General features: G+C 34.8%; 1 protein-coding gene across 6 annotated transcripts in view; it reads left to right on the forward strand.

Annotated features, from left to right (window-relative positions):
* The window catches only part of SGCG (sarcoglycan gamma), a 110,239-nt gene that overhangs the window by 29,873 nt on the left and 52,817 nt on the right, over positions 1-27,549 (forward strand). For 2 of the 6 annotated variants that reach the window (XM_039565319.1, XM_039565287.1), the window contains 2 exons: positions 2,038-2,129; positions 23,998-24,195. In XM_039565319.1, the coding sequence (XP_039421253.1) occupies positions 24,001-24,195 (195 nt within the window). In that variant the 5' untranslated portion in view covers positions 2,038-2,129; positions 23,998-24,000. Of the gene's footprint in view, positions 1-2,037; positions 2,130-3,894; positions 4,079-23,997; positions 24,196-27,549 lie in introns of all 6 variants that reach the window. The other 4 variants (XM_039565297.1, XM_039565312.1, XM_039565305.1 and 1 more) reach the window with 4 other exon arrangements.

The following is a 27,549-nucleotide window of genomic DNA, read 5'->3' on the forward strand; positions in this document are numbered from 1 at the left end:
CTAGAAACCAGACCTGCTGTGCACTGACCCACAGGGCAGTTGGATACTTACAAGTTCCTTTGTTTTCGTATTGTCTCACATAGTAATTTTCAGGTTTTTCTCTTTTGGTTTATTATTTTTCCTTCTCTAACAAAACATAAATATTCTGAGTTTCAAAGCTGTTTTGAGCCTCCTTATAGATCTCATGTAATTAAATGGTCTAAGCAGATCTCCCTTAAAGCCTTATGTTTGTGAGTCATGTGTTTATTTTAAAAGGTTCCTATTGGAGCCTTTTCCACTTTTTTTTTCCTTAAAACACCTGCATATTTATAGCTTTAACTGGTGTAAGAGTAACTTTCAAATGTTTCTCTCTATTTATATGGGAAAGTTATAACCCTCTTTTGGCTCACTGTTTTGCTCAGGTTTAGAAGATTACATCCCATTTTAATATTCACCATAGCCCTATTCTTAGGAAGAGGTAAGGTCTCAATCTATCAATAAATGACCAGCTGTCCTATCTCTTACAAATTTAAAAAGCACATCAAACATAGCCAATTCAAAATGCTCTGGAGGGAAATACTAGAAAAATTCTTTTCACCAGTTCTTGCTTAATATCACATTGGAACCTCTAACACGGTGGGAAGTCAAGAGAACTGGAAAAATCGGTTTTGAAAAGCTGATTTTTCTGTGGCATCTTTATTCAAGCTCATGGGTAACTAAAATGCCGAAGAACAAGAACAGAGGATACTTGGACATTTCCCCTCTGTTATTGGGAGTCCAGAGATGTCTAGTAAATAATTACTTTTTATATTTTCTAACCATTATTAAAAGTATCCTGCACTGTAGTTGTTTTGAGAATTTGGTTACTTTCTGATTTTGCATTCATACTTTATTCCCCGAAGTTTCTGCCATTTTATACTTAAATTTGCTTTTGCTACACTACTCCACCTTTCTGAACCTTTACCAAGGTATCTTTTAATATTTCATATGTCAAAATTCCTGTTTCATAGAATCTTTTAGGTTTAAAAAGATCTCTGATATCATCTGGAGTTACACATCTGTACAACCTACTTTTAGTTATTTTTACTGTTTTCCACATAATCACAGTATTTCAGATAAATTCCACTTCCTATACAGGCTAGAATATTCTTGCTTCCTAAATACCCTTCACTTACCAAATCCTTATCACCACTTAAATAGCCTTTGCTTTCTGCTGCTTATCACAGTGTTTAAGCATCTCACAGACTTGAAAAATAACTGACATGACAAAAGTCTTCTATGTCCTTTCTATTTAGATGAATTCCTTAAACTGATACCTGATAGTGTCTTCTCCAAAACTGTGTTGTTTTGTACTTTGAGGAATACACATTTTTGAAATCTTATAGGGATACAGCAAACTTCTGTTAAAAAAAGTAGAATTGGTTAAAATAGCAGAATATTAAAACCATAATTTCTGTATTTTTTACCATTGTTTTTTCCTGATGTAAGTTTGCAAGTGCTTCTAGTTAGTCAGGTGCTGGTATGGGTGGACTCTGAAAATGCGAAAGATCAATATGCTTGCTCAGTTACCTTTTCAGGACTAAGTCTTCAGCCATTGACTTCCAAAATCCAGTTGAAAAGGAGGTTGGCCGTTTTGGGGTGAGGAATGGATATCAGCATTCTTGGACTGTGAAGAAAATTACTTGAGGGAAAGAAAGATTAAGATTTTGTACAAATGCAGTGTAAGCCCATAATTGAAGTTATTGTTAATTATACTAATGGATTCTAATCTTATAGTTGCAACAGAAGTATTTTTATTATTTTGCATGTAGATTTTTGACTGATGTTTATTTCTCATGTACTGTAAACTCTGCTGTCATGAGCATTTGCAGTCCAAACAGCTGTTGGGTGTCCAGTGTTTCCATTGTGTTCTGCAGTCTTAAGCTCCGTGAATTTTGGCCTGTCAATTGTACAATGTTGTCAGTTAAAGTAGGGAAGGCTATTTGTGAATATATCTTATTTTTTCTCCATGCTCAAGGAAAATTTTGCTTTCTCTTTCCCTTCTTTGCATTTAAATAGGAGGACAGCTGCCTTCAGATGGTACAGAACTCACTGACAGTTGCTCTTGCTTCAGTCCTACTTCATGAGAACTTCAGAAGTTACTAACTGAGGTATTTATTTGTTCTTTTCGTTTTTTCAAGTTTTTACTTTGCAGAAGTCAGTTATGTAGAAGAGCAAGACAAAGCATATCATGCATGTAGAGCAGTGAAGAGAAATCGTATATGGAAAATAGTGTGAAGTTCTGTCATAAGGAGAGATACTGGGTGATAGGATCTAATCTTTCAGTAGCTAGGCACTATGTTAGTCAGTCTTTTCTATCTGTTGAGAAATCAAATAACTACAAATATGTCAAAAGAAAACCTGTTAAAATACAGTTAAAAACATTGAAGTTTTGAAGGTCATGTACCCGGTTTTATCTGATCCTCTGATTTTCTCCAAGAATGGGGAAAAGATTTTCCAGAAACTCCCTAGGCACGAATACCCAATTACCTAAATAATGACTAAATAATGAACCTTTCAAAACTGTCCATCATTTATAGATTTCTTCCTCTAATACTTAAAAGGAATTTCAGTTGAGGAAAAGCTTTGGTGTTAACACAACATACAAATGCTTTCCTCACACTTTATCTTTCATACAACCCTGAGATTAAATATAAGATCTGTTTTAAAGGTATTGATAAATATTTTGTTATTGGACATATTTGTCATTTTTGGCAGATACCAGTGAATTAATTTCTTTACATAGAAAAGAACTCCGTTTGTATAAGTAAACAGAATCTGATGATTGAAGGATTAATGGCCACAGAATTCATGAAGGGAAAAAAGCGTCTTGTAAGCCTGTGATCAGCTGGATTTGTGTCAGTCCTAAATTTATGATCTGCAGCTGTTAAATGTCTGATAGGCGCTTCGTCTTCTAAAGCGTGATGACAGTGTGAGCACATGGCTGAAAACAAGGAAACGTGCTTTGAGAAATGAAATTGTCCAAACAAGGATGATGATTGCAGTGCTTCACATAGCACAAACTTTTGTTCTGGAAATCTTGCAAATGTATGCTGTAATGCTTTTTAAATTGTGGAAAGCTACTAGCACAGATTCTCACATATCTCAGGTTGAACAGGAAGTCTGCTGGTCGATGTTTGTGCAGGCAGTCTAATGTAAGCAGTTCCAGGCTGGAATTCTTTTTCTGCATTTGAGAACTCAAAGCTTTAATGGTACTGGGGGAAAAAAAAAAAAAAAAAAAAAAGATGTCTTATAACTTCTACAATGTCATCTGAAAGTATGTAATACATGCAATTTTTTTTTTTTTATATAGCTCTTAGTATTTACATGCATCTATGCATATATATGCATCTGTGTTTTAGATACAAGGATAGGCTTAGCTTTTTGGAAAGATTGGTAATTGTTAGTATAGTTCTTGTATAAAATTTTTATGTGCTATTATAGGTATATTACAATATCTGTATTTCCTTGTTTAAAGAGACTTTTTATATGCAACCCAGTATAGATTATAGCTAGAATAATGTTAGCATTAAAATGAAAAGTTTTCAGAAAATGGACTCTTAAAATTCAGTCGGGATGTTACATATGGATTCAGAAAAGAAAGCAGAAGGCTTTTGGTTTCTAATTTTGCATTGCATGCTCCTAGCAGCTAACTCTGATAATAGTTTTTACGTGCAGGTTCTATGGAGTGCTCACATTCTCAGATTTTAATAAAGGACTTTGCATTATGTGACATGTTGGGCGTTTTAGTGCACGTTATGGACTGGTTGTGTCTTACAGTGGGGCAGTTCATTTCTGGAGTCAGTACACAACCATTTTAGCAGTAGAATTAACCGCTTATGTCACAGATTATAATTAGCTGTGTCTGTGTGCCAGAGCAACAGGATGGAATGCAAAGCGCAGCCAAACATGTGAACGAATTTTCTTCCAGTGATATTTGGCCAGGCCTAAAATATCTTCCACTCCAGATCTGAAAGTAGTGGAAAAGTTAGACAATTCTCTCTTGGAAAGAGACTGGTTGTAGTTTATTCAGAAGTCCACATTGTTTCAAATCTCCAAGGTGAGTAACAATTTTTAAAATTTATTTTTATATCTTTATTAAAATGTTAGCGTCTTAACAATTGAGTTCTTTTTGTTTGTTCTTTACTTAATACATGGTTGTATTGAGCTTCTCCCCTAAGTCTAAGTTTCTGTTCAACATTTCAGACTGATTTTGTCCTTATTTAAGGATCGTTTTGATGCTTGTGTGATTTGGTTTAGGGCCTAAATTATGTGTTCATTTTTAATTGCAAGTTTAATTTTAGATTCAGATAGTTTATTTATACTTGTTTTTACAATTAAATGTAGTATTAAGTTACATAGTTTAAACCTGCACTTCTGTAGTATTAAAAAGCTAACTCGGTAATTTTTAAGTCTTTTACAGTATCATCTTACTGTACTTGCATAAATATCTGATTTGGAGTAGTAAACCTCTGATGCTTGTAGCTATAGATTTCTCTCAGTTTATTTATCACATACCAACTTTTAACAAAAGTTAAATTTAGTCAAGAATGGATCCACAGTTCTGCTGAACACTTCTCTTTGGCTTGATTGTGTGATAAAAACCTCCCACCTGAGGAATTGTCACCAAAATTGTTTCTAACTTCTGTGAAGCATACTTGAATTAATACGGGGCATATAATTATGTGTGTACAGAAGTCCTTTTGAAAGTTTGTAACCCCCTTGAATTCAAATACGTTTTCTCTTGGATAATTTCACTTCCTGAAAGAAAATTACAAACTAGGTATCAGTGGATTACTGACTCATTATCAAATGACTTATTGGATGATACTTGGTGTCTCGCCACCAGCGGGGGCTTGCACTGCATACTTAATCACGAATCTGAATGAGCACATAAGTGCCTAAAACAGGATATTGCCAAAGTGTAGGAATGTGATTTTAGTGCATCGACACCAGTCAACTGGGCTCCTTTTACAGAGATACGGGTGTTTTTACTATATCTGTCTTAAATCTCCTCCTGCTTGAGGAGGAGGTGAATCATGTCCTAGAAGTGTCTGTCTATCTCCATTTTCTGTGGAGGGGGCCTAGGTAAGTATGGCTGATGTTATCTGTGTTTGGAGAGATGAATTTTGCCCTGCACAGCCACTTCCAAATGAGTAATCCATTTGTGTGAACTGCAGGAACTTTGTGCCATAATGTTCTGAAAGTTAGCTGTAAATTAAGATTTTGGAAGTTTTGTCTGTGATACAGAGTCACAAATGATGCCACTTTGGCTGAGATGGACTGCTATTTATCTTCTAAACAAATGTGCTGTTAGATACACCCCTCCTTTCCATTATGTAATGAAGAAAAAATGGTCCTAGAATACCACCAAAGGATAAGAACAACTGCGTGGAGTTAAATTAAATATAAAAGGGTCTAAATTAAGCCTACCATTAGAGGGAACCACTTAAAATCTCTTTTCTAAACCTCTATACTTTTGCTGACAGCATGCAGCTCTTTCCTGGTTGAAAGCTCAGTGGTTTAAAGCATGTTATATTTTGAGTTTTATTCATAAACATAAGGCTTCAGTAACAATATGAAGAGACAATATTCATGCTTACTGTAATAGGTTTGTAATTGTACATATAATATATGTAATAGATAAGTGTGATTATATTTAGTATTGAGAAGGCGAATGCAGAATGTTTTAAGCGAAGGAGTTGTGAAGGAACAGCTGAAGGAATGATACACTATAGCCATTTCTTACAAACCCAAGCCTTTGTCAACAGGCACATAAAGCTGGGTGTACAGAGATCCTCTTGCTTGAATAGCCTTGTGAGATTTTTTTCCTTCCTGTGGAAAGTAATGCCTTGTACATGAGATACAAATCCCAGGTCCTAACCTCTTGCTGTTTTTAATTATTTTCATGACTTGGAATTAAGTAAGCTGGATTTCCTGTGGACTCATTTCTCAGAGTTGATTGTCTTACATGTTCAACAAGCAGTGACTGAAGGATTTTTGTAACAGAGACATTTACAAGGTCTTTCTCTCACATCAGTCTTCTGATATTTAATAAGGTCTTCATGCCCATTGGGGTCCCGTAGTAAAGACATAAATGGTTCTTATTTTCTCTGTTATTTTCAGAAAGTTTGTAGGAATGTAGTGTTGGAAGCCTCTGCTTGTCTGCTGAATTTGCTTGAAATTGGCTAAGAAACTCAAAAGCTGTTGAAGGAGGTAGGCAAAATGAATGGGAGACAGATGATTTAGACATTGACATACAGTTTGGTTGCTTTTTTATTTATTAAACAAGGCTAAAAGCATCATGCCAGTTTGGATAACAGGTTAATTCAATATCCTGGTCAAATTTTCAGCTCGGGTAATAGTATTCTCACTATTTAATTCATCTTAGCTTTGGCTACCTGGGCCAGTCTTCTCATTAAACCTTTCTGTATATCTGCCAAAAGCTGTTAAACAGCTGCTGCATTTCATGCCATGGTTGGTTATATTTCTATGGTGGATGAAGTCTGTATAAGACTGTGAAGAGAAATATAAACTAAAATACATAAATATTTTTTAAAATGGAGTGTGGTATGTACTGGAGTGTTGGATAATGCTGGTGGCAGCCATAAAACACGCGGTTTTCAATAAGATAGATGTTTATTTGTGTTTGTGGATACGTATATCCTGAAGGTTGCTTGTAAGAATCACGTCTATATGTATTTTCAATAAAGGGATGTAGAGATGGAATCATGTAGTAATGACTGTTAAGTTCCTCCTTGTTTATTTGCTGTGCTGTCAGTGCTCTGAGGAACAGAAGTCTAGTACCTTTGCTTCACCTTACCTTTTCCCAGTCTTGCAAGTGCCAGATAGTAAATTTTATGCAGACTTTTTGCATCATTGCCTTATTAGTTGTGGATACTAGCAGCTTTCAGAAAAGGCTGACTCTGTAGAGTATAACAGCCTCTGTTTCATGTTAATGTTTCACATAGGTCCTACTTTGAATTTCCAAGCTGTTAGACCTTTCTGTGAGAAGCATACAGGTTCCTGATGGAAGCAGACATGTCTGCAAAGTTCCACTGCACCCAATTTCCTCGGTTTTAAGGAAAAGGATTTTAAGTGAGAGGCAGTAATAATAAATAAAAAAACATGTTCTGGTGAGTCCAGACTGCTGAAAGCAGAATAAAATGGAAGAGTTTCTTAAAAATTAAATGCTCTGGAATGAAGCTGAGTCAGCAGAGCACAGCTATGGTAATGAACCGTAACCAGAGACTAGGCCACATTAGCAACGCTGGAGATATCAAGCTCCTTCCAAAGGCCTGTTCCAGTCCAGCTTTGAACCTGAAATAGATGGTCTTCATTGAAGCCTAATTTTTCCTAGGATTCTCAGAATTTGTTCAGATTTTCCTGACTATTCCCTTTATTGTTATTATTAATTACCTACTAGTTCTGCTTTAGTCACCTGGTTGTCTTACTAGCTGGTCCAATCTGCAGTGTTTCATAGTTCACGGAGGAGGAAGGCATTAGATAGAGTTTAATAAACATGTGAGATTGGTAGCTAGCAGTATTCTCAAGCCACATAAAATTCCTGTAAATCAAAGAGAATTAACTGTAATATTTGACTTTAATTTTACTTGAAAATACAAGGAAGGAAATAGATGGATTCAGAACTTAGAGCTAAAAAACCAACAGTGGTATTACTTTAATATCAGCATTTCCTATGAGCTGAAAAGTCACGAGAGGATATTTGTGTAACTGGCAGAAAAGGTTGCTATTATTGATTGCCTGAGTGAAAGTTTTCACAGTAGGGATAATAAAATAATAAGACAGATTTCAGTATGTGACAGAAGAAGAGGTTGATTTGAGTTTGGCCTGGGTGCCAAACAAGAAAGTGAGCATGGTGAACAATCCCAAAAGCCAGCATGGTTGGGGCAGAGAAGGAACTGTCAGGTTTGGTTCCCTCCACACTCGTGTAACAGTGTCCTGATACACATTGTGCCTTTGTAGTACACCCCAAGACTTCTGGCATATAAAAGACAGTCGTATTTGAGGGCTGAAGTGGTCAAATTATGTAGTATGGATGGGTGTGGCATAGAATTTTGTGGAGGTGGAGCCAAACTTTTTGTAGAATGGGCAGCAAGACCAAGGTAAAAGCTGGTAGCCAGTCCTGTGCTACCCATGCTGCTTTTCAGGCTATTTTTCTGGTTTCAGATGCTCAAACAGACCAGATGAAGGGCCTGTACACCAAAAAACTTGCCTAATTTTTTGCCCTACTGTGTAGTATAAGAAAAGAGTTTTCTTTTAGCCCCAACTCTTTTCTTCCCTGTAATATTCTACTTCTAGTTTCATTCTGTTATGGTAGGTATTTCTCATTTAATGAAAATACTGATGACATCTGCTGAAAACTGTTATCTTGCTTAAACACGGAACTGCAATACAAAATATTTTATTTAATTTTGAATGATTTGATGAGTCATTTAATAATTATGTTCAATGCACGTATGTAGATAATGCTTCCAAAAACAGAAATGCAGTTCTTATATTCACAAAGTTGTATAAGACTATTAATGTATTGTCATAACAGAGAAAAAAGCATTTCTAAGCTATATTTGATAAAACCACTGTATTTATCTGAGTACCCTCTGTTCTTTCTGAATTGAATATTTTGTTGAAATTCTGTTAGTAACAACTTTCACAGTCTGTGCAGACTTTCACAGACTTGCTTTGTAAATATATATTCTTATTCTATTAATTTTGCTTTTAGTTAAACATCTATTGAACTGGTAGTATTGTGATTCACACCTGGTGATTTGTTTTAACTGATTGTAATCACATTTTTGGAAGAAAAAGCTGTATCCCTTTAGTCATATTGAAAACATCTAAAATACTATTTAAATTAAGAACATTACTATGACTGTCTTCCTGTATCAGAAATCCTAAGGTACCTAGTAACAAATGGCTTTAACTCAAGAAAAAATTCAAAGCTAGCATTCAAAAAATTATGTAGAAATGAGATTTGATTTAGGATTGTTTAGTAAGTAAAGCATATAAACGGTTTGAATGCAAAATGAGAAAAACAAAGGCAGCAGAAGGCAAAATTCATCTATATTCCTTTGCATTATCAAAAGATTCCATCTTCTGGTACCTTTTTTGTTCTCCTTTTTTTTTTTTTTTTTACTTTCTTCAGCATCCCTAGGTACTTCCTCTTTCTCCTCATATATTACAATTTCCACTTTTACATCTCATGTTTGTTTCCTGAGTGTACTCACTACTTAACCTTTTTCTCTTATCCCCAAATGTCTAGTCACAGTATTTGTTTTACTGTAAGTAAATGAAAATGTGGATTTTTTTTGCATGTCTGATTTAATGTTAATTCACAGCTAAAAAGAAATAAAAACATTTATAAGACAATTTTCCTCTACCAAAAGAGTTCCGAACCTTGTGGTAGATGATTTTAAATTTCAGCTGAATTTAACAAGCATTTTCTTTAAATTGAAATAATAGATTCTAAAGCTTTGAGGACACCCTGCTTTTGTACACCAGAGGCTGACAAAAATCTCTCCGTTGTCTTTATGCTGAACTTTTATGTAAAGCTTTTCTGAAAAGTGATTACCTTCCAGAAATGTGTGTGACATTGTTCTTCTACTGCCAGGTAGGGAATCAAAATCTATCCTAGGCAAAGTTTAGTTGCCCAGGTGGTAGAGAACAGTCCAAATCACCTGCAAACCTGGACTAGGTGAACCCGCAGACACTAAGATATGGCATCATTTATCTTTATTTTGCCATTAGAAATTTGCATACTTTTCCAGAATTTGAGTTTAGGAAAGCCTAATTTGCAGCTCTTGGTTCTCTGATAATATATCAGGCTCCAAAAACTGATTGATGGGTCAGGCACTACTGTCTAAATATGAGGAATAAACAACATTTAATTGAAGTTTAAAAAGACAAGTTATACTTGTGCTCTGTGGATCTTCTCCTATGTATGCCTAAAGAGTAACTTTAGAAACTGTGGATATACTTTCTGGAGAAGGTAATATGTTTGTTATTTGATCCAAAAAGGGTTTGTTTTCCAATTACTCAAAAAAGAATCTTTAAAATTTAAGGGTATCTTTAAAATCTTTAAAATAAAAGGGTATGCCAAAAAATTATTCCTACATTTCAGATTACATTATTTGATTTACATCAGTAAATCAACTTTCAACTAAAGTTAAGGATTTTAGTAATATCTGCTGTTTTCCATTTTGGATTAAATACTTTGTATGAAAAATTCTTCTTTGAAATACAAGGAGTATATATGTTATGTCAAATAAGATATTTTCCTTTTAGTTTATCTTGGAATGCACACATACTTAACGTGTAGTTTGGATTTTGTTGATGCTTCATTTGTTTTCACATCTAACTGAAAGATCAGCTATGTCTTTCTTATAGGTTTTAATCCAAGAAGTGGTATACTGATCAAAACCAGTATTTATACATTTTTCCATGTTCTTCATACTCTCTGTTTCTTGCACTGCATTATTGCTTTGTCACCGTTGCTTAGAAAGAAACTTAGAGATGGTTGCTGCCTAAACAGTTGGAGTCAACATCACCAAAAAAGGCTTCTGCAGTACAAGTCTTTTGATGATTTCCTTATGTGTCTAATATGCATTTAAATTAATTGGGTTTTCCCCTGTGTCTGTAAAAATGTGAGTAATAAAGTTGTTATGACCAGGACTGCAAAGCAACAGGAGCACATCATTTTGAAGTCATTGACATTTACAATTCCTCAGAAAAGGGCAGAGGTTTAAAGTATGAAATGAGTCACAGTATACATAGAAAAGCATTTTGCTTCCCCTGTTACTGAAAACTGAATTTTGAATCTTTAGTTTAGCTACATGTGACTTGTCAAAAAAGGTACAGTTGTTACTTTCCAGATGCAAGGTCAAATGATTCTATCATATTTTTTAAAGTATATATGTGATGAGTTGCTTGAATTAGGGAGGGAACACTCAAGGGTTAGTTTTCACCTCCAGGCTCTATATCTAGTTCTGTTCCTTGTTTCATGTATTTTTATTTCACTATTCCCAAAAAAAACCAAACGAAACAAAACCAAAAAAAAAAAGCTTCACAGAATAGCAGTATAACTCCATTCACTATGTGAAATCATTTATCAAGGCTAAATAAGCTGCTTTTCAAAGTCCACAACCAACACAGGAAAGCACCACAAAAGGGAGTTATTTTGTAATTGTGCTGAAGTCTACTATATGAACTGGAAGTATACCTCTCAAGAGGTAACAGCATTCTACCTGGAAGCAGCACTTTCATAAAAGCAGTAGCAAGGCAAGGAAAAAGAGGGAAAAGTTATACCGATGTGTATGTCTTTATGCACTTACATAGAGCTATTTCTTTTTGCTCTCACTTCTTCCCAGCTCTGATGACATGAAATCTTTTTCCTGCAAACAACATTGAGGATAATGTTAAAGGGCTTTTACTAAAAGCTCTCTCAAAGCAGGACTTGCTTTAGGAACACTATTTCTACAAGATACACTTTGGCCTTGCTGCTGGTAATCATTGTGGTATGATAGGAAATCTCTTCTATCACACACATAGAAAATAAAAATAAATCTTTTTTTTTTTAAGTATTTTTTGACAGAAAAATGTGCAATTGCCTTTTAAAAAAGTATCTAAATTTATTCTTTGTCTGGTAAGCATACATACAAGATTATGACAGCAGAGATTCTTTCGTGACTTGCCTCCATCAGAGAAATTGCTTTAATTTTCTTCACATTTATAAGGAATTTCAAGTCTTTTGATGTGTTTTCAGTGACCCCAATGAAGATTATTTTCCCATTCCTTCCCCTGAGTCAGCTCTGCAATTCTGGTCTCTGTGTCACACTTCTAAGTGCAACAAATAACCAGAAAAAGCATCACAAATGACAATAAAATTTTTAAAAATTTATGCATACAAGTGTTTTGAGATTTCTGGTGTTATATCCAGTGAAGGAAAATTGAAGGCCACAAAACAATTCTTATTTTCATTTAATGACATGAAGAATTTATGAAAGAAATGAAATTTTGTACACAGAAATCTTAATTTTTGCTGCAACTCAAGGTGACTAGCTACCAGATCCTGTCTGCAAAGTTCAGCTTCAGTGTGTGTTAAAGTAAAACTTTGTGGTTCTTTCTTTTATTATGATACTGTACACTGATAATAAAGGAGGAATTAAAAGTAATTGAGAGCATCCAAGTTGTACAGTAACAATAAAGAGCAAAAAAACCTAATTGAGAACAACAATTTGAATGGTAATACAAAGAGCATGGGTTGTATCCATTTTGTCAGATACTCAAATAAACTTCTTCTCTTAATGTCCACAACACCCAGAGACATAAAAACCACTTTAAAGTAGCCAGAATTCTGTTTAATCACCCAGGTTAAGAGTGGTACTGCTGACATGATATAATAAAAGATTGAATGTCATGACTTACAGGGAATTCTTAGATGTTATTTCCAAATAAGTCATATGCTAAATAAGTACTATTTATTTTTGCAGGAATTTTTTTTTGTTTTAAAATAGGATCTGTTTGTAAAAGCTATGTAAAATATTACTCTACAAATTGTTGCTGTCTGTTGATATTTCATTCTGGTTTTCTTTTTTTTTTTAATTAAACACAGAATTCAGCTTACTCTTGTTCACCTCAAAGTAACTGCCCATCCCACTCGCCCCTGTCTGTCTTTTTTGACTTTGCAGTCAAATTTGAGTATGATAAAATAAAGGCATAGAGGTTTTCAAGGTTATGAAGTTTTTTCAAGTTTAGTGGAAGTTTGTTGTGAGATAATGCCCTCATTAGAGAAAAAATGTACTCCTGGTGTACATTCTGTTGGCATGTGAATAACATCTACTGGGTCAGAATACGCAGCTGAAGCTAGCTAATACTGATGGGTGTTATATTTGGCTCAGGAAATTTTTATAGAGCACATGGATAGAGCAAAAGTAACAAGATTACTGCGTTGATATGGGTACTTGACCAAACATACAAATCTGTACAGAACTAGGTCTCATCACTACTTCTGGTTATAGTGCAAATTATTAATTAAGCTTTCACTGTTTCTTTGCTTTTTTTAAAGGATTTTTTAGACACAATTGAAAGCAACAGCAAACATACACAGGCCCTGTACCCTGGTCTCTTCTTACTCTGTACTGTACTGCTAATTTTAGTTTCATCTTTGCTGCTGATTTAAGTGATGAGCATAAACTGGGCTTTGAGTTTGCTCTTTCTCAGCACTCCTCCCGCATGAAACACCTCCCAACACAAATCCTGAATTTGTTTCAGAATATTATTACTGTGTTCATAAAAGATGTCCTATATGTTCAAGTACCATGTCTGACCTGCTCCTTGGTCAGAGGTAGTGAGGACCAATCCCTCATGTCTTGTAGCTTTTTGTAACATCTAAGAATTCCTGGGACACTCAGGAATCACAAGTCAGCTCTGGTAGGTTAGAATTTAGACCATGGAGACAGAAGCTCTGCTTTGTGTATACTTCCTGAATGACTTTGTACGTACCTAGACATAACCTGAATCACTGTCTTGATAGTGATTCTACTTTCTTTTTTCTCCATGCATTTTAGCAAAATGGCTAGAGAAGGTGGACTTGAGTATCTTCCTCAGCAGATGTGCAGAGTTGGATGACTTCTAACAATCATTTACAATTGGTGTTAAAAATTATTAAGTACTGCAAACAATATTTTTGGTGATTGATGCTGCAAGTATCTACCGTGGTACTTTACAAGAGTATTGGGAGGTGTGTTCATCCAGTCAACAGTATTCATTCAGTTCCTTTGTGGGTTACAGGCTTTTTTTATTGACTTGTATTTGCTTTTGAGTATTAATACTGTACATTTGAGTACTGGATATCTATTGAAGATTTATATTTTGTGTGCCTGAACAGAGATACCAAAAAGAAAATACTAACGGAATTAACATCAATGTTCCGCAGTGAAGAGGTCTGGGAAATTTCTCTATGTGCCCTTTCATTCTGGAGGCTGGCTCTGAAGAAATGTCCCAAGTTAAAAAAAAAAAAAAAAAAACAGTAGAAGATATTTTGGGACAAATCAATAAAATTGATAATAATGATTTTTCTGTCATCAGGACCAGATGTTATTCACTTATGTTCAGAAGGCAAGAAGTTCTTTGTATGCCTTTCTGGTAAAAAAAAGCAAGATAGCACTAAACATGGCTTCATCCTAATTTTCTGCCCCAAGAACTTCTGATATATTTAGTATTACTAGCTGCATGATTTTCACTTTACAATATATCCCTACTGTCCGTTCTTCCAAGAGCTTGAGTACAGAGTAGAATAGTGATGAGAAATACACATAAATCTTCAAATATTATGCAATTCCTATCAATTTTTATATGCAAGCAGGAAGAATTTTGTCATTGTCAGAGAATACCCCCAGGCAGATTATCCCTATCTTGAAAATTTGAATAAACAAAAGAGCAGTAATGTCATTTTAAGCCAAAATGTAACCTTTGTTGTGTTTAGAAATGGTTATAAAGGGATTTTAAAGGAAGAGTCTCTTATGAACAAGTAAAATGTAGAGTAAGCAAACAGAGACTATCAGATGTTTGCAAGCAATTGGGGAAGAATGTTTTAAGTTACAGCCATTGAACAGAATAATTTCTGATAAGCTTGGAACTTCCAAAGGTGGACATCTTCCTAGTCCATTGTAATGCAATGTGAAAAACAGTTTTTCTTAAAGAACAAATGCCATGTCTTAAAGATACATATTTTCTGTAGCTGTCTCCAGTGCTGTAATTTTCTGGACTTGCCAATGATACTGTAAATCTAAGTGAAAGAGTTTTTCGCTGGAGGAGAGTAGAGAGTTTAATGTACAATTGAGAATACAGGAATACTTCTGTAGAGCAGTCCTGGAAATGAACAGCAGACTCACATGTCATTTTCTATCCAGCACTTTCTAACCGGTCTGGTTGTACTGCTTTTGCAGGCACAACAGCTTGTGGTGTAAAAATATGGTATCAAGAGTAAAAATTTTGATTTCATTAAGTGTCTGAAGTGTCAAATTATTTGCCAGTCTCCAACTTTCTAATACAAAACAGAAATATATTTCTAAAGAGCCCAGTATGTTTTATCTTTGCTAGAAATTTCAGAAAATTTACCATTTGGAGTTGTTATTGAAAAGGCTATAGCAGGGAATTAAGAACGATTTATAAAAGTCAGAGCATATTCCAGATTTTTTTTTCGGTTAGAATGACATCTTTTGTGCCCTACATGCAAATCTAAGTAAAAACATAAATTTTAGTTATGTAGCCCTATGGAGCTACCATGTGATGCAAAACAGTTCACTTCCTTTGTACAAGTTGATGAAATAGTTTACACTTCAAATGAGGAATTATTCCCTTTTATAAAAGCAATAACATTTTTCTTAGAAGAAGATTTGAAATTGTGTAACACACGACATTCTTGTTCGCCACACAGGGATTTTGTAATCTTGGTAATTTCCTAAGTATTACTGACTTACTTGGGTAGCTAGATACACAGCAAGATGTTGCTAAGTCTTGGTCTGACTAAATATGTGGTTTTAATTGTCATGTTTAACTTCTGATTTCAACTGACTTTTGTCTTGCCTGTTGTAATTAAATTTTTGTTATAAAACCATAAAATTGGATGTCTGGGATAGATCACATAAAATAACACGATTTATATACTGTAGTCTGTAGCTATCACATCCTTGTTTGGTATTGGATTTTGCATATCTGAAATTTTACAAAATTCTGTAATGTGATGTTTCATTGAGAATTTTGGTCATCAAGTTACTTGCCGATGACCTTAAGAATTCGATGCCAGACTTTTGCTGTAAATAACTATAATGAGGACTGAACAGAAAGGCTTTATCTGCATACAGTGTAATGTGCAGGTCTCTTCTGAATAAGGAAATCATTTAGCTGTCACTGAATGAAAGAACTAAAATGCTAGTGAACAAAAACTACCTCTGATAGATTATAGCAAAAGTTCTGTAAATTTGACAGCCACCTTCTCTTCATTTCTCTCCTTGAAATGTCAGATAATACGTGGATTGCTTTGTAAACCTTTATTTCTTGCAAGGAATGACAACCCCAAGGGAAACTTTCCACATTCACCTGAAGAAAAGCCCTTTGACACCTGGAAGAATCAGATGATCAGAATAAGAGAGGATGTGGTGTTAAGTAATTTTATAATTATTTTCAAACTATCATTTTATAAATTAGAGTTGGAAAACTTATTAAATCCTCAAGATGTCCCTGTGTGTTTAATTTTATTTTGTCCTTCTTAATGAGAAAGCCCTTTATACAGGAGACTAAATGCACACTGTTCTTATTTTTCATAAAGACAGGATTTTTATTAAACTATAAGGAGACAAAGGGTGATTCTCCTAGCCTTTCCAAAAGAACAAGATGGCTCTCAGCATTCCTTGCACATTAATATTTTCCTTTCTTTCACCTGTTCGAGACAGGGGCTGCAGATCTCATGCTAGTTGTTTTAAGACTTGCCCATACAAACACAGGCAGTTAAAGTTCATACTTAGCTTAATTATAAACACTTTCTTAAATGCACAATTAAAGAAAAAGAGGGATCTAGAGGAATTAGTCTGCTCTGGCTTCTGTTTCAGAGAGAGAAACCTCACAGTCAGAAGACTACAACGATTTCTGTTCTGATGTTCACTGCAGTACCTTATGTATCTGGTGTACTTGCAGTCCTTCAAGGAAAAAATAAATCATGTTGAAGGGCAACTACTGTGGGGGGAAAATGTATTGGACTTTAGAGGGCAAAATTTATTTCACAATTAGTTTCATTAAAGCAAGTTGTTCACTATCACATTTTTGTCGTCTACTCAAGGCCCATGAGATATCTTCTTCTCAAAGGGATTGGAGAATAATAACTGTACTAGTAAGAAAGATTAGTTACTTGTTGCAGGTTTAATGTTTTAAAATGCCTTTGTAGTAATAAACTCTGTTGAAAAATACCAAAAAACGTTTAACAGGACAAGACAATATTTTGCAGATGGAAAATGTGGAAATTCATTATACAAAGAACTGTAAGTAAGGAAACACTTAAATAATCTTGACACCATTAATGGATCTCAGTCTTTAATTGCTAAGTGAAAACAATGTCTGTACCGACTGCTCTTTTCTCCTTCTTAAAGGATTATTTCTAAAATCTGTGATAGTAATGAGAGCTCCATGGGGGTTAACCAGTAACCTCACCTGCATCACCATTCAATCATTTCTACACCAGTTATTCTAAGTTCTTTGTGGTTTTGTTTGTCTACCAAGACAGAGTAACATATATGTTGAAAAACTCAGAAAAGTAGTAATTGTGAGATTTTAATTTTCCTTTCACATTATGGTACTCAAGGTCACTTAACTGTAATGGTGACTGAATTTCAGAGAGAAAAGGTTCACTTTTTTTTTTTTTTAATTTAAAACACTTTCAGGCATTTCACCTAAAAGGCATAGGATTTCTCATACCACAGATAAGCTACTTCTTCAGATGCTCATAAAGTATGCAAAAATTTAAAATAATTTACGAAAAGTCTATGTAATATTTTTGCTTGGTCTTTTAATTCTGGTGGGAGTACCATGAATTTTTTTTTTTAAAGGAGAAAAATAAATCAAATTGAAAGATAGAAAACAGAGTTAAAAAAAAATTTTTACTGTGAGATTCAAGAGTAGACGTATATTAGACATATCTTATATAGCATATTATATTAATATTATTAATATTATATTCTAATAGCAATATGACATCTATTTTTATAGTATTAATGATCATGTTATTAATTTTATATAATCCTGTGCTGTCAATGACTGCCTTTCAGCTCTACTTAAAATGTGCAAAGCTGTTAATTGTGACCATGTCATAGTTATTATGCAAATGTGCACTGCAGGGTATGCAAACAGTTAACTAGGCCCTATGAATTTCTTCACTGGTTTCCACAAATAACACTGCAGGGACCCAGCTCTTTTCAGCTGATGGCACTAGTTTACAATTCAAACTGTAATGTGCTATACAACAAAAATTTCAACAAAGCAAGGCTGGGCAAGATTAAAAACAATATGATGGAAGGGTTGAAAGTAACTATAAAATTTTCATCTAATCATGAGAGTTTGATTTTTCCCTGCCTTTCTGGTTTTGTCTTGAAAGCTTTTCCATATGGATTCCAAAGGTTTCCCATCTTTTTCTCTGAACAACAGGATTGCCTTAAATGTTTTTCATCTTTCAGGAAAATACTCCAATTGCACCCCTTTCCTGTTGGTTAATCAGTGGACTGCTTCTGTTTTTACAAAGACAAAAGCGTGCGTGCCTGAATGCACTAGAGTGTGAAGTGTTGGTGTACTTCTGATGTTCACATTATATAATAATACCCATCTAGCCCAATGCAACATACATTAAGAAAATTAATGAGTATAATATTCCATGAAGATACCGTATACAGATCGTAAAAATAGTTCTCACTTGCCTCAGCTGACAGGTTAATTTCAGTTCACAGTTTGCATACAATGGCACAAGAATTTCGTTTAAGAGGTTAAAATGGGCTTTTCACTGTACTGTTTTCGTTTAGCACTATCACCTCTTTTCATCCCCACACATACTGTGAAGTATTTTGCACGTGAATGAATATATTTCACGTAAAGAGGTGTCGTGGTTTAGGAATGCTGTTCTCCAATTCAATACTCCAGCTAAAACCATGCTGCCACTTGCTTCCCCTCTCCTCCAACTAGAAGCACAAAAGGTAAGGGTTGTGGGTTGAGATAAGAACAGTTTGCTGGAAATAGCAATGAGATAAGAAAATGAACAGTAACAGCAACAATATTAATAAGAGAAGGTATAGCACAAAGAAATTATTTGCACGGAAAACCTGCAAGAGTAAGCAAATACCGACTGCTTCTTCCCAACCATGTTTTCTTCCACTGAAAGGAATGCCCTTTTCCTCAGAAGGCAGACTCCCTTCTCCCCCACCCCTGCCAATGACCTGCTGGGGTATAGAAAAACACCAGGGTCCTGGACACACCCCCTCAACCATGTTCCCTTCCATCTGCTGCAAAAAATTAACCTTGCCTAGCCAAAAGCAGAACAAGAGGGAAGAGTAGATGCACTAATGGCTGTTCATGAAGAAGAACATGTATAGTACAAACACCAGTGGTTCAAATTTCATCATGAAACCTCACCAGCTCTTCTTAACTCAGATTTGAAGGGGTTTTATTGAGTGCTAAGCTTTTGGTCTCTGCTGAGAATATAAAATGCTAATAATTACATAATTATTAATGGAATTACAGCTGGTTGTTAGTATTAACCAACTAAGCAGTCCTATATTTAAATTATGTTTTCCAATTGTATGTTATTATCAGTTGCTTTATGACAACATGACAAAGTACTTGAGTAACACAGTTCTGAACTGTGCATTAAGGGGAATTTTATTTACGTGAAAATAATGGCCATTTATGAACAAAAACAATGAAAACATTTTTACAGTTGAAGTACACTGAAATTACTTATTTTAATTGAAATAGTAGTATTTCCTACAGATAAGTCATTCCAATAATATGATTAACAAGCTTTTACTCAGGCTTGCTTTCCTAAGCAGGCTAACAGATAAGTTTACAAATTCCTTTTTAAAAACACGGCTGTCTTAAATGAATATTTCAGAGCTGTCAGAATAGCTTTTTTTACTCAATGCCCAAACCAACCTCAGTCCAAAAGTAACATTAGTGATAGAGAGTCTTTCAGTGTCTTTCATTAATCAATATTAATATAAAAATCTTCTGGACCTCAGAATCACTCGAATGACAGAGACCAGTTTCTAAGTTTTGTGTGGAAAAAGGTGGACTAGAGCTAGAGAAATGTTCTGTCATGGCTATATATTTTTAGAGGGCAGCTATAGTAACACAGTGTGAAGAACATACAGCTCTTTCATGGGCAGCTCATATGTATTACTACAGGCATGAATTTCATGCCTTACATGCAACACATACAATGCCTCAACACATGGGAGATCTCACAGTGTCAAAAATCTGCAGTGTTACTGATTGTTCACAAGTTTCATCTATCACTTAAAATCTGTGAAAAATCTTTTGGCAGCTGGTTAGCATTCAGTATCTGGTTTAAATCAGCAAAGAGGCAGGAATTAATTGGATTTAAATGAATCCCAGTAAAATAGATGATGACAATTAGAAAATACTTCTAAATAACAAGCTATCATGATGGAGCTCAATCCCGTGAATTATGGCCAAATCTACAAAAATCCATAAGAAATGTGCTGATTGTGTTGGTCTTTGAATAGGAACACCAAGAAATTCCACTTCCAATTAAATAGTTTATTTGTAGTAATTTATTTTGTGGTACTGCTGACCTGATGCAAGTAAGATTTTTTCATGGCCCATTTGAAAGATATAAGAATTTTCATTCTGAAGCTCAATTGCTATTTTATCTGCACTGTAGGTTGCCAGTACTTCTTAGTCAGTGTGTGCTGCTTCGTTGTAAAATATTACAAAGATAACATTTACCACAGTCATTGTGCATTCTGCACGTTTCTTGCTTCTCCAACTAACTTGTGTACATCCAAGTGTCTATGTCACCACTTCCTTCTTGGTGCCTGTTTAGTATGCTCCTATACAACCAGTTTCATGGTTTTTCCATTTACAAATCACATTTTTCATCACAGTACTAAATATGTGTTGTTTTTCTTCTAACCATTTACCTTGATTCTTGGCAGACTTCACAACAGAACTATGAGGTCTGCCTATCCAAGGTTTTCCTTTCCAACCCTCTTTCTAAGGCATCCTAAACTTATAAAAAGATTTCTCTCTGACTTCTCCAGAGAGGTCTAAGATTATTTTCCTGTGTGATTTCATCTCACGAACATATAAGTCAGTAATATGGAAAGTTGATTCTCCCAAAAGAAACAGTCCAACAGTATCAGTTCTGAAAGGATTTCCACTGTAATTACTTGGTACTAGGACACTAATTCTCTTAAAAATCATGAAATATTATGTTAGGGAGAAAAACTTAATCCTTCTCAAAGCATTCAGTTGTCTAGGCCAGCACTGCCTGTTTACTATGACCAAAGCAATTTTTGGCAGTATTAATAATGCTCAGGAAAAACAGAACTGTTTTCTGTCAGGAAAAAATAATTCATGCAGGGAATGATGCTGTGCTGGGAGATGTCCCCTGTGGAATTTCTGAAGGGCTGAAAACAATCACAAAACTTAAAGGCTTTTTGCTGAAATGCATAATGGATTTTGACCTCACCTCATAAACAGCAGTACATAATACATAATGTATAAAACCCTCAACTCACACAATAAACATTTTACAACAGGGTATAAATGGAACAGAGAAGAATAGGAATCAGAAAAAGCCTATCTTATTGTTAAATTTACATGCTTTTGGAAATCATTCTGGTTGAAATGTCTAAAACATACAGGCATACACATATAAGAAAGTCATCCCAAGCTCTCTTTCTTTCTCTTTTGATGGAGAGAAGTCAAACACATCTAAGGCGCAGTTCATTGGATGGCTAAAATTCTCATCTAACTTAAGTCAGATAAATAATTCTCAGCAGGGAGTCCTATCTCCATTAACCATAAAGGGAGTCCAGGTTGACTGGCTCAGATATTCAGGGCTAAATTGTTCATATCTTACATTGCGAGATGAATTCCAGCCTCAGAGACCACTGTAATGAGGCTGCATAAGAACTCGAAGATGGGAGAATTAATTAACTCTTTGGCAAATGATCTTTCTACTGCAAAATTTACCTTGCAGACCTAGGGAACAGCACAAGGAACAGGCAAAGCAGTCTGCCTTGTGAAGGGGGCGTAGAAGAGATTGCAAGCAAATTCACGTGCAAGTGCTCACCACACGGAAACCGGCAACACCCTGACCACTCACCCATGTCCAGCGGGACTGGAAGGGATCCCTTCTCCCCCACCAGCCCCTGCACATGGCCACACGAGGCTGTGTAGGATAACCTCGGAGTCCTAGCCATGCCCCTCCTGGCTACTGCAAATATTAACCGTGTCTTGGCCAGAACCAGGACATAGTTGCACTACACATGGGCAAGAACCACACAGCTTATTTCTCAAAGTGTATTTCTGGGTGTTACCAGATAAGAGGTACTGCATCCTGTTCTGTAAGTTATGTGTTGAGAAGAAATCTGTGTGGAAGTCAGGGTAAAGATTTGTCTAAGCATCTTCCGGAACCCATTGTATGTATAATGTCCCAATGGCATGACAGAGCACAGTAACAGAGATTTCAGATAAGGGGCAACTTCTGTGTCAGTAATATGGTTTACTATACAAGAATTAGGTAGAAAACAGAAAAAAAATTAGTATTGACTCATATATAAACAGTATTCTGTAACCAGTACGATGTGCTTGAGTAATTCACTGAACTGAAATGCATAATCTGATATTTTTAAACAAACATAGTTCATGTGGTGAATATTTAATAACATCTTGTAAATCTACAATGTTTTGCACTAATATTAAGGCAAGTTATTTCAGAGTCTATAATTCTTAAGGAATAAATTGTTATACTATTTTCAGCTATGAAAAGATTTACATACATAGTCTATGAGCAACTGAAACTGATAGCAGAAAAAATAATAAATATAATATTATACCATAATGTTTGTAGCAAAATTAATCTTATGAACTGCTGATAATTTGGTCTAATTTTTTAATATAAATAAACAACAAATTAAGTTTTTTTGTGGATGTGCAGAAATAAGATGACCACTGCACATATACAAAGGGATAATGCATAGACTTCTGTTCAGCTGTAAACTTATATTTCATTCTCTGTCTTGCTAGGAAGCCACAGGAACAAAAGATGGCATCTTTCTAAAGATGAGGGTTAGAAGTGAGAGCCACAAGCGTGTTACAGACACAGGATGGCTCTGCAGGAAACTTGAACAGAGGCAAGGATGTCACTTGATCATGTTTTGAAAGCTGTGTGAGCGGAGCATGGTGATCTCACTGATAGGAGGAAATTGAGAATTGAGAGCAGACCTTGTGTGAAACCTTTCTGAAGGCACTTTCATTTGGGAGCATCGTACTGTTAGGAAAGTGGAGCATTTTTTGGATGTGAGATGCCTGTGGACATACCTGGCTCATGGAAGGGCTTGAACTTAAAATACCTTTTTTGTTTCTGACATTCATGATTGGATTGGGGGTTTTTTTGCTTTATCTCAGTGTAAATGAGGCAGATTTTGCCCACTGTTATTTTTGATAAGTAGCTTCAGCTGCTGAGTTATTATTATTTTGGCCAAAACTGTAAGCTTTAATGAATGGTTTGAAGTGTTGATGATCACTGTGCTGTGAAAGTGGAAGTTAGTGAATATTCTCATGTTTTAAGGAAGTGCAACCTTGTAAGATTCCTTTAAATTCAAACAATGCTTCTTTAAGAACTATAGTATAAAGTGAAGTTGTTTAAACCCAGTAGGCAATGTTTTTAATGCTGATATATCTTTAAATATGAATATCTGAGATGAATTGAGAAATCATTATTTCCTGTACATCATAAAGAATAATATCTTTTCTTTACATACATATTCTGAAACCTAAAATATATTGGAAAATATATATATTTTTTTTTTTTTTCCAACTGATACGCAGTTGTGAGCTGTAGATTATTATATGATCCCATGAAATATTTTATGATGGGAGAATTAGAATATTATGACAAATAGGAGGAAAGTGTTGCCATTCTTTATAGGATAAAAGCTCCTGAAAACAGCAGTTAATGCAGTTCATATATTAAAACATCACGTTGCATGTATCAAAAACTAAGATGTAAGTTGAACAGGGCACGATGAAAATGTTTTCCAGGTAAAACTTCATAAGAGTTTCTGGTTTCTAGCTATTACAAATATATCTTCATCTTTTCTTTGGAGTTTTGTATAAATATTGTCACTTAAATTAAGCAACTAAGCAGTTCCCTTTCTTTTTTCCTTTACATAGCAGATGGTACGTGAACAATACACGACAACAACACCAGGCACAAGCCTAGAGAGGCCGAAGAATGAATATATCTACAAAATTGGAATTTATGGCTGGAGAAAGCGTTGCCTCTACCTGTTTGTTCTCCTTCTGCTTATCATCCTAGTTGTGAATTTTTCTTTGACAATTTGGATTCTTAAAGTGATGTGGTTTTCCCCAGTAAGTGTCCTCTTTAATTTACATTCTTGTCTTCTCTTTCCTGCCTCACCACTTCACTTATTTTGTACGTACACCAGCTTCTCTGTAGGTAATGGATGGTTCTATTTTCTTTCTTCTCAATTGTGATTTGTACTTTGGTTGAAAGTATGTTAGAAAAATCTATCTTTGAACATACTTCCTCGTATGTAATTTCTATATTGGCAATAATTTTTGGAAGACTGAGGTTGTTGATGCTTTACATTGCAGTGAATTCTAACCATTCTATGAGAATGTATTTTACTGTTGTCTCATAGTCTCTGTTTGGCTGATATTTTTTAAATGTGTTTGCTGTAATTTTATCTCGTACAGAATTCCTTAGTTAAAATATTGCTGACCGTTGCTGTGGTTTTTTAGCTTCCTTCTCCTATTTATCAGCATCTAAAATTTAACAATTTATTTGCCCAATTAATTACAGCTCGGAGGTAATTATCACTACTTCATGCTTGAGGCTAAGCAGCTATATCATTCAGAAATAAATTTAATAAGTTTCCACTGTCATATATATTTTAATATTTATAATGTAATTTTGCATGTAGTAGATTAAAGGGTAAGTTTCAGAAGTCTGCAAGATATGATTTTAGTCAGAATGCAATAAAATGTATCAGTGAATATCTAAGATAAGCTAATTTGCTCCTAACATGCAGTTGTGATACACAAATGATTTGAATAGACTTGTTACAAGAAAAACAATAATAATAAATTTCTACAGCTCTGCCCTGGCTACTGAAGAAAGTCTTTGTTGTTAAACCTCTGTCACTAAGTGAAGACCACTTTATCTTATTATAAATATTTCTATACTTGCTAAAACGAAAGTATGTTAACTTTAAGTCCTACTTACTAATACAGTTTTTAGTGCTTGAATTCCCATGAAGGGTTTTCCACCACATAAATTCTTTACAGTACTGTTACTGTCATACAGATTACAGTGCTGAACATCTTAGATCACATAATTTTTCTCTTATGCAGCTCACACGGAAGATGTGCTTTCAGTGCCTGCATGTCATAAATCACAGAGAACATGAGAAACTTGTAATTGTTTCTGTGTGGCTCAGGGTTCTATTTTTAAGGAGTTTTAAAAATTACTTTATGTTGGTTTGATTTCTACGTATGAGCCTGGGCATTTCTCTTCTGATACCAGTGAGGACTTAAAAAAAATAGCATTAGAGAGTCTACTTCTAGGAATGCCAATCTCCTCATAGTTGCCTGTGAGGAAGGCACCAAATGCCGTGATCTGCTGAGGGACAGTGTCCTTCTGCTTTTGCAACAAGAGCAGTGGAGTAACAGCTGTAGCAAAGCAGGTTTACATTCTTTCACAGAGTGGGCTATGAATGCCTTGATTACAAGGAATTTCCTAATTCTGTGTTAAAGATCTGTATGCCTGACACACCTAACTGGGTAGTGATTTAACCGTAATGCCTTCATTAATTTGGGATAATTTTAGGGAAATACTGCAATTCAGCTAAATATCAACTGTAAATACACTTGTGCAAAGTGCACATGTATGTCACAATCCTCACAAAAGTACATGTGACGTTGTTAAGAATGGAGAACATTTTTTACTGGGTATGGTTTTAATAGACTACATCTCTCGAGACAAGAAGTAACTCTGAGGATAACCAGAAATACCACCCAGAGAATCACAAGAGAAGCACTGATAGCCACTGAGTGTAAAAAAGATGTTTACTGCATGTTCAAAGTCTACAAGTATAATTGGAAACGTCACAGTCCTTTCCAGTGTCTAAGAAAACACCAACTGTGAAGAATTTGTGTAACAGTCACAGAAATTGCCAATACTACCATAAAACCCTTTTCCTGATGCAACTAAGCATTTATGGCTCCAAGTTTTTTGTTACTGTTTGAAAAGCGAGGTATCAATATAGAGTCAGAATTAGATTTTTATGATTCTTGAGTTCCAAGCTTGACAAATATTTGCTGTTTAGGAAATGAGTTGATTTATGTATATCACACTTATTAAGCATTCCCATGATTGGGAAGAGTTTAAAAGTAATTGTGAAATATTATCCTATGCAATCATCAGTTATTTGGCAAATATTAATCTGTCAACTGTGATAACACTTATATTTATTAATTATGTTTTAGGTCTATTGTGTAGAGATTATAGGACTTATTATGCTTAATAGTCACAGTAAATATTGTCTTTTTAGCTAATACTTTAAAAACATTTGGTCCTAGTTTTAAAAAAATACATTAAGATCACTCTTAACAATATCACTCTTAACAATATTGAAATATTGATAGCTAATAAGATATTAACAGCTTTTTTCTCTGTAAAATAATATAAAAAACAAGTTGTATCCTCACTAAGGTTGATAAACATATTTAGAAAAAACACAACAAACATTTTTAAATACTTTTTTTTATAGTAGAGTCCTGAAGAGAGTTTATGCTCAAAGAAAACTTTAAACATACCATGACTGCAGTATGTAATTTTATTAGGAAAACAGTTTTTCAGTAATAGGGGCGTTGGTGCTTTAGTGGTTGATCGACATGGTTCTATAGCACAGTCCGTTCATAAGCCCACTCAGAGCTGACAAACTTGTTATTTAGACATCAAAGTTTGTTTTGTTGTATAAAAAGTGTTCTCTTTTTCTATAAAGCATCCCTGACTCTTTCATTAAGTAATAACTTGCAGTATACAAAAATCACATGCTATGTCTATTCAGAGATCCAGATTAAAATAATAATGAAATTATGAACAGAGCTTGAAGAAGCTCTGGCATTGAATTAATCCATGCACAGATGTCCTGCCTTAACCCCCATAAAACCAGACAGTGTGATAAATACCAGCAAAGAAGCTAAGCTGATAAAGGAGAACATGAACCAGACATAGATATACTGCAGGATGAATAGATTTTGACCTCCTTGTGAGAATTTGGAATGATGAAAGACAGAAACTTTTCTAAGCTCTATTGTTTGAGAGGCTTTCAGCATTAAATGTAGATGGCTAAATTGAACAGAATTTCATTGTTTCATTTCATTTCATTTCATAAAAGCTAGACTAAAAGAGAACAACCTGAACAGAGAATATATTCCTGTTCTCATGCTGCCCCAATTAAAAAACATACGAGCATCTCCAAATTGTGCACATTAATTCACAGGTATCAGATGTGTCTCATTCATTTTTTCCTTTTCTCTCTTGGACTTCAGAGGGACAGGGTCTCAAGTTTTTTTGTGGGGATGAGAGAAGAAACCTGTGAATTCATTATATTCAGCTGTTTCAGAGAAGACATTCAAATAATTATGCCTTGAGCTTGGTGGATAAGGTGAAATAGAGTAATTTAAAAACTAGCATTA

This window comes from Corvus cornix, chromosome 1 (assembly GCF_000738735.6).
Source record: "Corvus cornix cornix isolate S_Up_H32 chromosome 1, ASM73873v5, whole genome shotgun sequence".
Classification (NCBI taxonomy): Eukaryota; Metazoa; Chordata; class Aves; order Passeriformes; family Corvidae; genus Corvus; species Corvus cornix.